General features: G+C 42.1%; 1 protein-coding gene across 2 annotated transcripts in view; it reads left to right on the top strand.

The window, feature by feature from the left end:
- The window catches only part of ITGA3 (integrin subunit alpha 3), a 117,625-nt gene extending 105,009 nt beyond the window's left edge, over positions 1-12,616 (top strand). The window contains exons 19-26 of one of the 2 annotated variants that reach the window (XM_077252558.1): positions 1,861-1,963; positions 2,056-2,232; positions 6,736-6,831; positions 8,366-8,479; positions 9,641-9,739; positions 9,846-9,971; positions 11,065-11,215; positions 11,713-12,616. In XM_077252558.1, the coding sequence (XP_077108673.1) occupies positions 1,861-1,963; positions 2,056-2,232; positions 6,736-6,831; positions 8,366-8,479; positions 9,641-9,739; positions 9,846-9,971; positions 11,065-11,175 (826 nt within the window). In that variant the 3' untranslated portion in view covers positions 11,176-11,215; positions 11,713-12,616. The remainder of the gene's footprint in view (positions 1-1,860; positions 1,964-2,055; positions 2,233-6,735; positions 6,832-8,365; positions 8,480-9,640; positions 9,740-9,845; positions 9,972-11,064; positions 11,216-11,712) is intronic. The other variant, XM_077252559.1, reaches the window with a different exon arrangement.
- The last annotated feature ends 934 nt before the right edge of the window (positions 12,617-13,550 follow it).

The raw sequence follows: 13,550 nt of genomic DNA, 5'->3' as shown, positions 1-13,550 counted from the left end.
ATGATTCTCCTTGGGAATGATGCAACAAGTTTTTCACACCTGGATTTGGGGATTCTCTGCCATTCTTCCATGCAGATCCTCTCCAGTTCCGTCAGGTTGGATGGTGAATGTTGGTGGACAGCCATTTTCAGGTCTCTCCAGAGATGCTCAATTGGGTTTAGGTCAGGGCTCTTGCTGGACCAGTCAAGAATTGTCACAGAGTTGTTCTGAAGCCACTCCTTTGTTATTTTAGCTGTGTGCTTAGGGTCATTGTCTTGTTGGAAGATGAACCTTCGGCCAAGTCTGAGGTCCAGAGCACTCTGGAAAAGGTTTTCATCCAGGATATCTCTGTAGTTGGCCACATTCATGTTTCCTTCAATTGCAACCATTCGTCATTTCCCTGCAGCTGAAAAACACCCCCATAGCATGATGCTGTCACCACCATGTTTCACTGTTGGGATTGTATTGGGCAGGTGATGAGCAGTGCCTTTTTTTCTCCACACATACTGCTTAGAATTATCACCAATAAGGTCTATCTTCGTCTCATCAGACCAGAGAATCTTATTTCTCATAGTCTGGGAGTCCTTCATGTGTTTTTTAGCAAACTCTATGCAGGCTTTTATATGTCTTGCACTGAGGAGAGGCTTCAGTCTGGCCACTCTGCCATAAAGGCCCAACTGGTGGAGGGCTGCAGTGATAGTTCACTTTGTGGAACTTTCTGCCATCTCCCTACTGCATCTCTGGAGCTCAGCCACAGTGATCTTGGGGTTCTTCTTTACCTCTCTCACCAAGGCTCTTTTCCCACGATTGCTCAGTTTGGCTGGACGGCCAGGTCTAGGAAAATTTCTGGTGGTCCCAAACTTCTTCCATTTAAGGATTATGGAGGCCACTGTGCTCTTAGGAACCTTGAGTACTGTAGAAATTCATATGTAACCTTGGCCAGATCTATGCCTTGCCACAATTCTGTCTCTGAGCTCCTTGGCCAGTTCCTTTGACCTCATGATTCTCATTTGGTCTGACATGCACTGTGAGCTGTGAGGTCTTATATAGAAAGGTATGTGCGTTTCCAAATCAAGTCCTGTCAGTTTAATTAAAAACAGCTGGACTCTAATGAAGGAGTAGAACCATCTCAAGGAGGATCACAAGGAAATGTACAGCATGTGACTTAAATATGAGAGTCTGAGCAAAGGGTCTGAATACTTCTCTGAGCAAAGGGTCTGAATACTTATGACCATGTGATATTTCAGGTTTTTTTTGTTTTTTTTTATAATTTTGCAAACATTTCTACATTTCTGCTTTTTTTCAGTCAAGATTGGGTGCCAAGTGTTCATTAAAAGGAACTTTTTTGAATATACCAAATGGCTGCAATGAAACAGAGAGTGAAAAGTTTAAAGGGGTCTGAATACATTCCGTACCCACTGTATGCAGCAGGATATCATGGCACCGTCCCTTAAAGGGGTCTGAATACATTCCGTACCCACTGTATGCAGCAGGATATCATGGCACCGTCCATTATTTAGGGGGCGCTGCCAAGTAGTATAGTTTATTTCCTATTTATTTGCTTACATACAGCCACTGCCACAACAGTTTTCAGCAGATCTCTGGGGGTGTCGGACTGCACCCGTCTCATAGTGACGATAACCTATTCCACAGATATATCATGAATAGATTAGTCCTGGACAACCGTTCTAAGTAGAAGCTGATCCAATTGGTACAGATTCACTAACCCCTGATGATGAGCTGGTATCACCGGGTGGAGCTCCATACCACCACTCATTTCCGGCTGCGCCTGCTGTAGGGAATGCAGTTCTATATTTTGAGTCCAGAGTGGGATGTAAAAAATTAATCCTCTTTCCTTCTCCTTTATGATGGGATACACAGTACACCTCAGAACCTACAGACCTATTTCAGTGGTAACGTGATGGGAGAATCAGCCATGAAGACTGCACATGATGTGGGAAGCCCTGTGTCGTTCGTATTTACGGTGAGATATGGTTGCATGGTGGCTAGGAGATCAGACAAAAGAGGTCAGTAATGGGGGACATGGACCTAACACATGTCAGCTTTTCATTGTAGGTTGAAAATGAAGGTGAACCCCTCAATAGTCTGGTATCCCTGATCTTAGCTGTGGAATGGCCATATGAGGTGGCCAATGGGAAGTGGCTTTTATATCTCACAGAAGTGAGGGTGAAGACCAAGAGCGTGATGCAGTGCCAGCCGGCAGGAGGCATAATTGACCCTTTAAATCTCACAGTAAGCCTATATTCTGGATCATTTGGGAATATTGTTTGTAAACATCTCATGCGTTATTCTACAAACGTATTATTAGCATCGTTGGATGTAGAAGTTTTTTCCACACGGCCAGCATAGCAGCCATAGCCAGTGTATAGGAGACATGGTCTCACAAAATCTAAACTGACAATTGGGCTTAGCCAGCCACATCCAGGTTGTGGTCTCCAGATTTGACCTATGAGATTGGGAATGGCAGATATTTTCACTGATGTAGTAAGGGTAAGTTGTGGCTATGTTATTTAGTTAGGGTTCGTTCACACTGCCGTATAACACGGCCGAATGCTATCCGATGTTTTACTATGGGATGGTGCAGATCTGCAATTAGTTTCTCACACTGATTCGGCATGAGGAAACAATCGCAGCATGCTGTGAGTGACTCCGATATTCATATATACAAGTGTATGGGTGTAAGTTAAACATCGGACTGCAACTCAGATGTCATCTTAGTCCAGTACGCTCACAGAGACAATAGAAAAGATGGAGAAATTAAGTTCTCCATCTTCTCCGCAACTGTGATATAATTCTCTCATGCGAAAGAATCAGATCACAGTGAGATGACACTCGGCTCAAGCTCTGACAGAGTTTGAGCCAAGTATCATTAACATAATCTGCTGCATTTCCTAGCATGATAGAATATATGCTAGTGTCAAGCATACCCTAACCCTGGGGCAAGACATCAGCACATCGGGACAATCCTGGGGCTGAGAACAGCAGTGATCAGTTCAAGATGTGAGAAAGATCATTAAAGTCGCTGTTTGTTAGGAGGGTCCCCCAACAATAAGCTTATCACATAATATGATCCTGTAGTGATCAGCTCTGATCTGTGGTGAGCCTAAAGGTCTGTTAAAACTGACCAGCAGCACAACATCATGACTGATCGGCGGTCATTTGAATGCATTTTTACATGAGACCAGAGCAAACAACCCACAATGAGCAATCTATACTAGATCATAGAATCATAGAATATTGGAGTTGGAAGAGTTTTCCAGGGTTATCATGTCCAACCCCCCGATCAATAGCCGATTCACTAAACCACCTCAGACAGATGTCTGTCCAGCCTCTTTTTGAAGACTTCCATTGACGAAGAACTCACCACCTCTCGTGGCAGCCTGTTCCACTCATTGATTACCCTCACTGTCAAAATTTTTTTTCTAATATTTAATCTAGATTTTCTCCCAGTTTCATTCCATTGATTCTGGTGCTTCCATGTGCAAATGAGAATAAGGATAATCCCTCTACACTATGACATCAATTCAGATATTTGTAGACAGCTATTAAGTCTCCTCTTAGCATTCTTTTTTGCAAGCTAAACATTCCCTGATAATAAAATATAATTTGCTTACAAATACTGATCAAATACGTAATGTGTGAACATGGCCTAAGGCCCCCATGCATTATTACTTTTGTACCTGTATTTTGTCTAGTTTTGTTTTTTCGCATCTTTTTTGTTTGCACCCAATCCATTATTCTTTTTGTGCCTTTTTTGAAGTCTATTCTATATATACAGTGGGGCAAAAAAGTATTTAGTCAGTCAGCAATAGTGCAAGTTCCACCACTTAAAAAGATGAGAGGTGTCTGTAATTTACATCATAGGTAGACCTCAACTATGTTAGACAAACTGAGAAAAAAAAATCCAGAAAATCACATTGTCTGTTTTTTTAACATTTTATTTGCATATTATGGTGGAAAATAAGTATTTGGTCAGAAACAAACAATCAAGATTTCTGGCTCTCACAGACCTGTAACTTCTTCTTTAAGAGTCTCCTCTTTCCTCCCCTCATTACCTGTAGTAATGGCACCTGTTTAAACTTGTTATCAGTATAAAAAGACACCTGTGCACACCCTCAAACAGTCTGACTCCAAACTCCACTATGGTGAAGACCAAAGAGCTGTCAAAGGACACCAGAAACAAAATTGTAGCCCTGCACCAGGCTGGGAAGACTGAATCTGCAATAGCCAACCAGCTTGGAGTGAAGAAATCAACAGTGGGAGCAATAATTAGAAAATGGAAGACATACAAGACCACTGATAATCTCCCTCGATCTGGGGCTCCACGCAAAATCCCACCCCGTGGGGTCAGAATGATCACAAGAACGGTGAGCAAAAATCCCAGAACCACGCGGGGGGACCTAGTGAATGAACTGCAGAGAGCTGGGACCAATGTAACAAGGCCTACCATAAGTAACACACTACGCCACCATGGACTCAGATCCTGCAGTGCCAGACGTGTCCCACTGCTTAAGCCAGTACATGTCCGGGCCCGTCTGAAGTTTGCTAGAGAGCATTTGGATGATCCAGAGGAGTTTTGGGAGAATGTCCTATGGTCTGATGAAACCAAACTGGAACTGTTTGGTAGAAACACAACTTGTCGTGTTTGGAGGAAAAAGAATACTGAGTTGCATCCATCAAACACCATACCTACTGTAAAGCATGGTGGTGGAAACATCATGCTTTGGGGCTGTTTCTCTGCAAAGGGGCCAGGACGACTGATCCGGGTACATGAAAGAATGAATGGGGCCATGTATCGTGAGATTTTGAGTGCAAACCTCCTTCCATCAGCAAGGGCATTGAAGATGAAACGTGGCTGGGTCTTTCAACATGACAATGATCCAAAGCACACCGCCAGGGCAACGAAGGAGTGGCTTCGTAAGAAGCATTTCAAGGTCCTGGAGTGGCCTAGCCAGTCTCCAGATCTCAACCCTATAGAAAACCTTTGGAGGGAGTTGAAAGTCCGTGTTGCCAAGCGAAAAGCCAAAAACATCACTGCTCTAGAGGAGATCTGCATGGAGGAATGGGCCAACATACCAACAACAGTGTGTGGCAACCTTGTGAAGACTTACAGAAAACGTTTGACCTCTGTCATTGCCAACAAAGGATAGATTACAAAGTATTGAGATGAAATTTTGTTTCTGACCAAATACTTATTTTCCACCATAATATGCAAATAAAATGATAAAAAAACAGACAATGTGATTTTCTGGATTTTTTTTTCTCAGTTTGTCTCCCATAGTTGAGGTCTACCTATGATGTAAATTACAGACGCCTCTCATCTTTTTAAGTGGTGGAACTTGCACTATTGCTGACTGACTAAATACTTTTTTGCCCCACTGTAATTCATAGTTTTGATGCCTTCAGTGTGAATTTACAATTTTAAAAGTCATGAAAATACAGAAAAATCTTTAAATGAGAAGGTGTGTCCAAACTTTCGGTCTGTACTGTATATAAATAGTGCTCGCCTGTTTGCTTGTTTTTCCGACTTGTGGGCAGAGTTTAGCGATTTCAGATGTTTTTGCTTGATTCATTAATTGGGATTTATTTCATTGAGGTGCAAAATTTGCTGCAACTTCACTCCTACTGCCTCCACCCAGCTGTATTTTGGGGTACATCAGTATAATGGCTCAATTTTTGCACCTTTTTGCTCTGAAAAGTAAAAAAAAAAACAGCTCAAGACAGAATTTTTTTTTACATTTTATACCAAATTTATAAATTGATTGTGCCATTTTGAAGAACGTGGCGCAAAAAAAGTAAATAATAACTACAAGACAAAAAAGGAAAGTGACTTGGAAAACAACTGCAAATCATGAATGGGGATATTTAAGTATTTAATTATTATTCAGATATCTCTACAGGAGAAATTAAGAATCACACCTCCCAATAAAGTCAGTGAGCTGTTCATTTCAGTTAGGCCGGGGTCACACTTGTGAGTGTGATGCGAGAAATTCACGCGAGTCTCTCTCATCAATACCTGGCACTGACTCTGGCACTCAGGACTAGAGTGTGTGGCTGCATGTATTTCTATGCAAGAGACTCGCACAAATTTCTCACCTCACACTCGCAACCTGTGACTCCAACCTTAGGCTAGGTTCACATTGCGTTAGGGCTTCCGTTTAGCGCTAGTGGATTGCGCTAACGCAATGTATTTGTAGGGGCCGCGTTTAGGGGTCGAGCTAACGTCCCCGCTCTCGCAGATCCCCGATCTGCGAGAGCGGGGAACGGACCTCGGGCGCGACGCGGACGCTGCAAGCAGCGTCCGAGGTGCACCGCAAAAGAACGGCACATCGCTAGCGCGAGCCGAAAAAGGCACGCGCTAGTGATGCGCTTCAGGCAGGAACAACATTGCTGTCAATGGGTGCGCTAACGGACCCGTTGCACGGCGTTAATTGCAACATTTTCGCCGTGCAACGCTGTCCGTTAGCGATCACCCAATAACGCAATGTGAACTTAGCCTTAGGAACATGCTGGGTCCTCTAAAGAAAAGATGTTTTTTTTGTAGGGATCATTCACATTGTCATAGGGGTCTGAATCGGGATCACCCTTTGCTTTTATATGTTGTTAGTGTGTTTTTTGCCCATTTTAAGACTATGACAAAAATAAGATACCTACTGCAATATTTACTTGGCATTTTCACTTACCAAGCTATTAGATACACACCATCTTAACAACTTTTCTCTTTCTTTTCTTCAGTTGTCTGAGAGCAGAAGATGGAGGAGAGAGGCTGTAAAGTTTGAGTTGCCAGATGTACAAGTCTTACCAGCTGTTAAAAGGCCGAACACTGTTCTGGTGAGAATCACCAGTAATTGTCAGCAAAACTTCCATAAAATTTTTAGATACTTCAGTGTGTGTCATCGTGGGTTAGGGGGGTTACTGAAATCATGAGATGGTTATTGTCCCACCTTCTTGTTTATCCTTCATGCATTAAAAGCGCTGTCCCCCAAATAAAAAATGGATTCTGATGACACATAACATTAAGGGCCGTATTCAACAAGACCGACTTTGGTCATGTCTTGATAAGGAAATGTGCTGGAGTCAGATGCTCTTGATTCATAAAGACACATATGCCACTTCTTGTATCAGAAGCTTTGGTCAAGTGTCGTTCACCTCTTTGTGCACCTTGCCACAAATCCTTCTCCAGTCTCTGCTGAAGTAAGATTTGTGGCGTAGCAAACGTCGCCAATTGTCATAAATTTGACAAACGGTGATCGCCATTTCGCTGTCCCTCCCCAGCTGTGCCCTCTTTGTCAGAGCTGGGCAAAAAAGGTGTGAGTCCGCCAAGAAAAAAACCCATTTTAGCACTAAAGTTATGTGACGTTTTAAAGCTTTTTCCAGAATACTGGCAGAAAAGCTTTGATGAATCAGACCCAAACTTTTCAAGTGGGATAATGTATAAAAGTGCAGAAGACCACCAGGGAGTTAAAACAAGATTGTTATAGTTATGTTTGAATAGAGATTTTTTTTTTTTAATTTCTCCATTTGAAAACTTGTTCTGTTTTTCTTGATCAAACAGATTAAAAAGATTTAATCATGGGGCAACCACTTTAAGAAGTCACCAGACATTGGATGTAAACTAGATTATATTTAGACAACTTTGAACATGAGGATATATTTTTAATCCGAACCTCAATACCCCATACTTGTTGTTGTCTCTTATATTTTCCTTGGCTTTTCAGGAAAAGAAATACCTATTTGTTTGCAGTGTTAAGGTACCTTCACACTGAACGATATCGCTAGCGATCTGTGACGTTGCAGCATCCTGGCTAGCGATATCGTTGAGTTTGACAGGCAGCAGCGATCAGGATCCTGCTGTGCCATCGTTGGTCGGAGCAGAAAGGCCAGAACTTTATTTTGTCGCTGGATCTCCCGTAGACATCGCTGAATCGGCGTGTGTGATGCCGATTCAGCGATGTCTTCACTGGTAACCAGGGTAAACATCGGGTTACTAAGCGCAGGGCCGCACTTAGTAACCCGATGTTTACCCTGGTTACCAGCGTAAACGTAAAAAAAAACAGCGCCGGGGGACAGAAACCAGAATGTAAGTATGTAGTGTTTTTTTTTTTTTTTACGTTTACGCTGGTAACCAGGGTAAACATCGGGTTACTAAGCGCGGCCCTGCGCTTAGTAACCCGATGTTTACCCTGGTTACCAGGGGACTTCGCATAGTTGGTCGCTGGAGAGCTGTCTGTGTGACAGCTCTCCAGCGACCACACAGCGACGCTGCAGCGATCGGGATCGTTGTCTAGATCGCTGCAGCGTCGCTAAATGTGACGGTACCTTTACTGTACAGCCTGTATACTAATCCTTTGCTTTGCGATTACAGAGGTGTGGGGGTGGAGGCGCCAACTGTGTGCGTTTTGAATGCCCTTTAAATGACATGGAGAAATTTGCAGAGATCACTGTGCTTGCAAGAGTCTGGAACAGCACATTCTTAGAGGTGAGAAACATTGTCTACTAAATGCCTAATTTTGTAGGGTAATGATGTGTGCATGGACTCTTATGGTGGGACACCTACATGAGTGAACATCATAGGCATGTGCTGTCATATAATGCCTCCAAGAGGAACCATGTTCTGGTGGACACACAAAAGAACTGTGTGAGCCCAAATGCCTTATGGGTTCCATATTAGAATCAATGCACTCATAGGGTGAGTATGTAAAGAAAAAAACAGCCACAAAAATCTGATAAATAAGCTCATGTTTGGAGATTGTGTTGTAGGTACAACTCCAATCAAGCCAGATAGCTGAATAAGATCATTGCTTGTGTCCTGACATTATTGTGAGTTGTAGGAAGCTTCAATGTGGAGGGAGGGGTGGGTAGCTACTAGTGATGAGCAAACTTGCTGGATAACGAGTTATCCGAGCATGCTCATGTGCTAACTAGGGTTGAGCGACCTTGACTTTTTTAGGGTTGAGTCATGTTTCGTGAAACCCGACTGTTGGAAAAGTCGAGTCGGGCGAAATTGGCCGATTACTGCGCAAAGTCGAGGATCGGCCGGAACACGAAACCCTATGCACGTCAATGGGGATTTTTTTTTTCTCTCTCTCTCTCTCTCTCTCTCTCTCTCTCTCTCTCTCTCTCTCTCTCTCTCTCTCTCTCTCTCAGACACTCGGTTAACACACGAGCATGCTCGGATGAACGTTATCCGAACACGTTTGTTCATCACTAATGGCTACCCTTCCAATGGGACATTGGAAACTGTGTAGACAACCAGCTGATGATGTAGGATGTTGATGAAGATTCTTTTATTGAGGTATCAACAAATACAACACGTTTTGAGACTCCAGTGCCTGTTTCTCAATAACACAAAATCGTAGGTGTTATTTGTGTTACTTGAGATAGAGGCCCAGGAATGGCCCTCAAAATGTGTTGTACTGTTGATACCTCAATAAAAGAATCTTCATCAACATCCTACATAATCAGCTGGTTGTTTGCACGGATTTGAATATTCCATAGGCAGGGTAGCCACCCACACCCCTCCCACCACATTGAAAATCCATATTATGAATCCAGATCTCTCATATTCCTTTTGGGTTCATATCTAAAACGTCACCCTTTCTTTGTGTGCCTGAACTCCCTCTCTATCTTTGTTCCTCAGGATTATAGATACTCTGACAGAGTTTGGGTGGAAGGAGCGGCAGAACTTTATCTGAAAAGCGATATTGACTCTATAAAAATGCGGAGCCAACATGTCTCAGTAGGTGTCACTATCTAGTGTTAGATCTTCTGATTATAAATCTGAAATTTCTTTATGGATTAACCATACTTTCTTTCTACTCCCCCTTGTTATGTTGTGAATTCAGTTTTCAGTTACCATAGACTCTGAACTTGTAGAACCACCTCCGGCTGAACTCCCGCTCTGGGTGATCATTGTTTCAGTGGTGTCTGGAATTTTGCTTCTAGGAGTTATCATTATCATCCTGTGGAAGGTAAGAGATGAAATCCCAACAAACAGGATCTCCAAGGTATGCTCAGGGAAGCGACCAGGACCAGAGGGTGCTATCAAGCCACTTTGCCTAGGCCATAGTACCAAGCTCAACCAGAACCTTAGCTTTTGCTCTGCATTTGTTTGAGGATAACTTTCTTATTGTTAAAGTTAAAACATGACCTGTAGGAAATGGTGTCCAGTTGGGAAGATTAGACAGTGACTACCTATTATGACTTTATTTGAACAATGATCATCAGAATAAATAGTAGATGATGTATATTGGAAGTAACGACCATACATTAACGTGCTAATTCATCAATCAGCACTCATTCCTGGTTATTTATTTATTATTATGCTTTGCTTATATAGCGCTATCATATTCCACAGCGCTTTACAGATGTTATCATCACTGTCCTCAGTGGGGCTCACAATCTAATATCTGGTTAGTTTATCTGCTCATGTAAGAGGAGCCTTAACCTGTTCTCATGCTGTGTGACATAATCGACTGATGGTACTTTAGAAAGTAACCATTGCTGATTAATGTTTACCAGGTGAAAGATTTTTCAGATTAGATAAAATAATGGGCTGGATCTTCTAAACGTGTTACATAGCAATCATAGACATTTGCAAGCAATGTTGGGCTAGGGTTTATTGGACCCACTAGTAGAATAACCTATAAGAAACAGACTAGAATGGCAAATGCTTGACTCCTAAGTCACCTCCATATGGGGTTGTTTTCTGTTGGTCCATTGGAGTCATGTTGCATCAACGCATGGGCCAATAGGAGTATTCTCTGGTGCTCCGTTGGGCCAGTCCAACCATGGTTGCATGGTGATAAGCTTCAATTATACTTGAAAATGTCAAGACTATCCATGAAAACTACACCTTTTAGCCCCTGCTTGTTCTAATTTCCCTTGCTTGCTTATATAATGAGTGATTTACTCATGTCCTCCCAATGCACAGACACCTTCAACAGTTTTTCAGCCCAAGACAACCAAGGCTTTCTGGTCTCTTGCACTGTTGTTTTTTAATAAATCTGTGACATTGCCCAATGATTTTCCTGCTCGGCCCCTCATCAATCTCCTGCCTTATAGTGTGGATTCTTCCGGAGAGCCAACACCCGTGCCAAGTATGAGGTCAGAGGTCAGAAGGCTGAAATGAAGGTGCAACCATCGGAGACTGAGAGATTAACACAGGATTCCTGAGTACGACCTCTGACCACTGACCTCCAACCCTGCCCCACGGGTAACCAGACAATTTCAGCCAAGCTATTGCAAACCTTTCCAACCTCCTCCCACTTTTTGTCTTTTTATGTAATGGGTTCCATGGTGCCTTCTTACTTACCGTATAATCTTAAAGCTCATGTCTCTTGCAGAGTTTATGGGTCTATCATCACTCTTATCGGTTTTTTTGGAGTAATTTTACAAAGAAACTTATATTTGTCTACCTTTTATGTCTGTTTCACTCCTAACCACTCCTAACCATCTACAAATGTCACCTATACATATCTATACACTGTTTTATTTATCTTCACCACCATTTTAACCTGTTCTTATGCATAATGTCTTTGTCTATGGGACTGTGGCATACGAACACATTGCGCTACTTGGTTACTCCTTTCTTCATCTCATTTCTACCTATGATTTGTCAACTTTCTCATGACCTTTCATGTCCATCTCAACATATTCTAACACCCATGTTGTTCCTCCCACCATGTTTCCTTGCTTCTCATGATTCTGTAGGTTGGATTTTTCCATCGTGTCAGACAGTACAGCCTGGGTCAAACTCACTATGCTGTGTGTGTTCGCCAAGAAGAACGACAAGAGCTGTGCGGCAGGCTACCTAACAGCCAAAGACATTGGGTCACCACCTGGAAAGAAACGGCAAGATACTACTGAAAGCAATCTACTGCCAAGACTCATTGGGAGCTGGACTATCTCCTTCTATGACATTGGCTTCTCAATGACATTGGGGACATTATGAAACGGGTTGGGGGGATGCTGGGCTGCTATAGATTATTTTATGAATGACTTTATATAGGAATATTATTATTTTACTATGATGGAATAGAAAAAAAAGACCAAGTTATCCTGAGGCACTGGACTGTCTGTCATTGGTGCCATGAAAGGGAAGGTATGACCTAACACTGGACTAAAGACAATCCTACAGCACTGGAATTATGTAGACACTGGAGGAACATGATCATGGGTACGGAGACCTGGACTCGTTCTTTGCTTTTTACGACTTTGGCACTGGAAACAGAAATCAATTATGCATAAAATAAAGTTTTATCGTATTTTTGACCAAGAATGTCCAGATTTGAAGCTCTGGAGAAATCACTGGAAAACTTTTGGGTGACACTGGATGAACTGATTCCCTCACGGAGATGACACCTCGTATATATTGCACATAATGAACCTGTATATTTTGCAGTGTGCCATAGAGATTTGATGGACCCATATAGACCATATGCACCTGGGGCAGTTAAAATAAATGAAAGCTTAATCTATTTCACAATGCTTGCTATTGTATAGATTGGTTGATATGATATACAGAGATATCATACTCTTCCAGTCCTTCCCTTACGTTTGTTCAACCCCAAGATATTGTAAATATTATAGAATAAAAAATTCTTGGATGTGTAAATCCTTCACTGTAGGTTCTGTATGTTGTAAGCAATGTATTTTGTTTTTTTTTTTATTTTGAAGGCTCACTAGATGATGATCTAACCACAGGTGATCCCACCACTGAGATTTTCAGGGATCAGCTGTGATCTTTGTAGGAATCCATCAGCATATGTTCAATTTCCCCTCAGTGCCAACACAGGAGAAATAAAGAATTACTTGGCACTCATGGAAGTCTATACCCTGTTTTTGTAATGATATGGCTTTTTTGACAAATGGAGTTACTAAAAGAAGGAACCTTCCTCTTTTAACTATATTTCCTAATATGGTCTTTGAGAATATGTTTTCTAAACCAGAAAACTCTCTACAATCTCAATCAGATGCGTTTTTCTTGTACCCATTATAGTCGATGGGGCTCTGGTGAAATGCGGATCCAAAACATTAATGACACTCGCTCCATTTTTTTTTGTACATGAAGAATCAAGGACGTGTGAATGAGGCCTTAGGATGAATCATGCAGGCATTAACATGGCCACATTTTAGTGTTCGCATTGCAGCAGTCCCTAATGTTTCTGCTGAATTACACCTAGATAACCAAGATCTAAGTTCTGTTCAGTACAACTTCTAGGGAGATATCTGGGTGTTATTACATACCAACTTTTGATGTCCAAAATCAAGAAATTAAAAGCGTTATTGGTAAAAAAAAATATCAGACCCAAAGGATAGGGAAAAACTTGCTAATTGCTTGTGGCCAGACCACTGGAACCCATTGAAATCATAGAATGTTAGAGTTGGAAGGGAACTCAAGGGCCAACGTGATTCACTAAACCATCTCAGACAGATACGTGTCCAGCCTCTGTTTGAAAACTTCCATTGAAGGAGAACTCACCACCTCTCGAGGCAGCCTGTTCCACTCAATGATCACCCTCACTGTCAAAAATGTTTTTGTAATATCT

This window comes from Ranitomeya variabilis, chromosome 4 (genome assembly GCF_051348905.1).
Source record: "Ranitomeya variabilis isolate aRanVar5 chromosome 4, aRanVar5.hap1, whole genome shotgun sequence".
NCBI lineage: Eukaryota > Metazoa > Chordata > Amphibia > Anura > Dendrobatidae > Ranitomeya > Ranitomeya variabilis.
Note: the sequence above shows the minus strand (reverse complement) of the source record. Positions and strands in the feature narration are given on the sequence as shown.